This window comes from Ziziphus jujuba, chromosome 11 (genome assembly GCF_031755915.1).
Source record: "Ziziphus jujuba cultivar Dongzao chromosome 11, ASM3175591v1".
In the NCBI taxonomy this organism is placed as follows: Eukaryota; Viridiplantae; Streptophyta; class Magnoliopsida; order Rosales; family Rhamnaceae; genus Ziziphus; species Ziziphus jujuba.
The window spans coordinates 16024470-16026530 of NC_083389.1; the positions used below are offsets into that span (position 1 = coordinate 16024470).

The following is a 2061-nucleotide window of genomic DNA, read 5'->3' on the forward strand; positions in this document are numbered from 1 at the left end:
GTTAGCAAATTAACCATAACTAAAAGCAAAAAGAAGAAAACACCACCGCATAATATTGACCCGTCTAACTATATATGTAAGATGGCTTTTAAGCATATGACAAAAGCTAAAACAACCAGAGACGATTCCTAAACCCAATTGTGTATATATATACACTAGGCTTTACTACAAGCATTTTCACATTGCTTCCATTTCATCAAAGTTCAAACAAATCAAATTATAAAAAGGAAAAAAAAAAAAAAAAAAAAAAAAAAAAGATAAAAATGGAAAAAGCAGAAGCCGATGCATCAGTAAAAGGCCAAGCAGAGATTTGGAGGCAAATGAGTGCATTTGTAGGCTCAATGGTTTTGAAATGTGCTGTGGAGCTTCGCATTGCCGACATTATACACGCTCATGGTAGTCCCATCACTTTGTCTCAGATAGCTTCCGGTATTACCGATTCACCATCTCTTAATATCTCCTTCCTCGAACGCATTATGAGATTCCTAGTCCTTAAAAACATCTTCACCGCGCATCATCAACCTTCATCGGACGGTGGAGAAACGTTGTACGGTCTCACACATCAATCCAAATGGTTATTATGGGACTCAAAACCAAGCCTTGTATCATTCATATTGTTCCAAAATTATCCAACAATGATTAATTCATGGCATTGCCTAAGCCAATGTGTGAAAGATGGTGGACTCGCTTTTAAGAAGGCAAACGGCTGTGAAATTTGGGAGTACATGTCGAAAAATCCGGAGTTCAACAACTTGTTCAACAATGCAATGGCAACCACCGTCCCAATTCTAATGGATGTGGTTTTACCAGCATATAAAGATGAGCTTAGTAAAATAGGATCTTTGGTGGACATCGGAGGTGGAACTGGAGGAGTTATGCGTGAGATTGTGAAAGCTCATCCACACATCAAAGGCATCAATTTTGATCTTCCACATGTCATTGCCATAGCTCCTCTTTATGAAGGTCTCACTCACACTGGAGGCAATATGTTTGACGGTGTTCCTAAAGCCGATGCTGTTTTGCTTAAGGTAATTAAAAAAGTTAAATGTTGATTATTCTATTAGTTATGAAAAAAAAATTTTTTGACAAAATTCCATTTACCATTTTTTAATTTTGTTTATTTTTCATGTAGATCTTATGCCTTTGAAAAATCACTATCTATCCCTTTTTAGTTTTTTAAAATTATTAAAGAGACTAATCTAGTTTTTACCCTTTTTAACTGTTAAAGACCAAAATTATATTTTTACAATTTTATTCAATTATAAAACATATTTTTAACTACTTAACCTTTAATTGGCAAAAATTGACAAATGAGTTTCTTTGATATATATTGAAAATTAAATAGAGATATATAATGATTTTTCAAAAACATAAAGTTTAAATGAAACAATGGTAAAATTAAAAGGATGTAAATGGAAATTGACTTTTTTTTAAATTTACAATATTTGATATGGTAATACTTTCTTGTTGGGTTGTAAAAATATGTGTGGATTTGGTTGAAAATAATAATTTTTGTTATGCAGACCGTACTACATGATTGGGGTGATGAAGAATGTGTGAAAATTTTGAAAAATTGTCGAAAAGCAATACCTGAAAAAACTGGAAAAGTTATTATTATGGAGATTGTTATTGATGAGGAAGACCATAATGTATTCAAGGAGCCGCAAATCATGATAGATGTAACAATGATGGTATTTACTGCTGGAAAAGAGAGAACAGAGATGCAATATAAGAAGTTGTTAGAGGAAGGAGGTTTCCCTCGTTACAAAATCATCAGACTTCCAGCTAAAGAATGCATTATTGAAGCGTATCCTATATGAAAGCATTTGTTATCAAAAATATGATGCACCTCCTATATAGCATCATATATTTTATTGTAGTATATGCAGGCAAGCATTTTTTTTTTTTTTTGGTTGGTATTTTAACAGTTCATTTAGTATGCTGGATAATGTATTATTTATATCTTATTGGACTATATATTGGATTAGTTGTTGTGTTGTGTTTGGCCCTATAATAAAAAAATAGCTTGTATAAATTAGACACTGTTTGGTGCATAATAAA

General features: G+C 32.3%; 1 protein-coding gene across 1 annotated transcript; it reads left to right on the forward strand.

Annotated features, from left to right (window-relative positions):
• Positions 1-263: 263 nt before the first annotated feature.
• LOC125419687 (desmethylxanthohumol 6'-O-methyltransferase-like) lies at positions 264-1890 on the forward strand. Its single transcript, XM_048466163.2, has 2 exons — positions 264-1028; positions 1524-1890. Exons 1-2 carry the CDS (start codon positions 264-266, stop codon positions 1818-1820), a joined length of 1062 nt encoding a protein of 353 aa, XP_048322120.1. The 3' UTR covers positions 1821-1890.
• Positions 1891-2061: the final 171 nt, after the last annotated feature.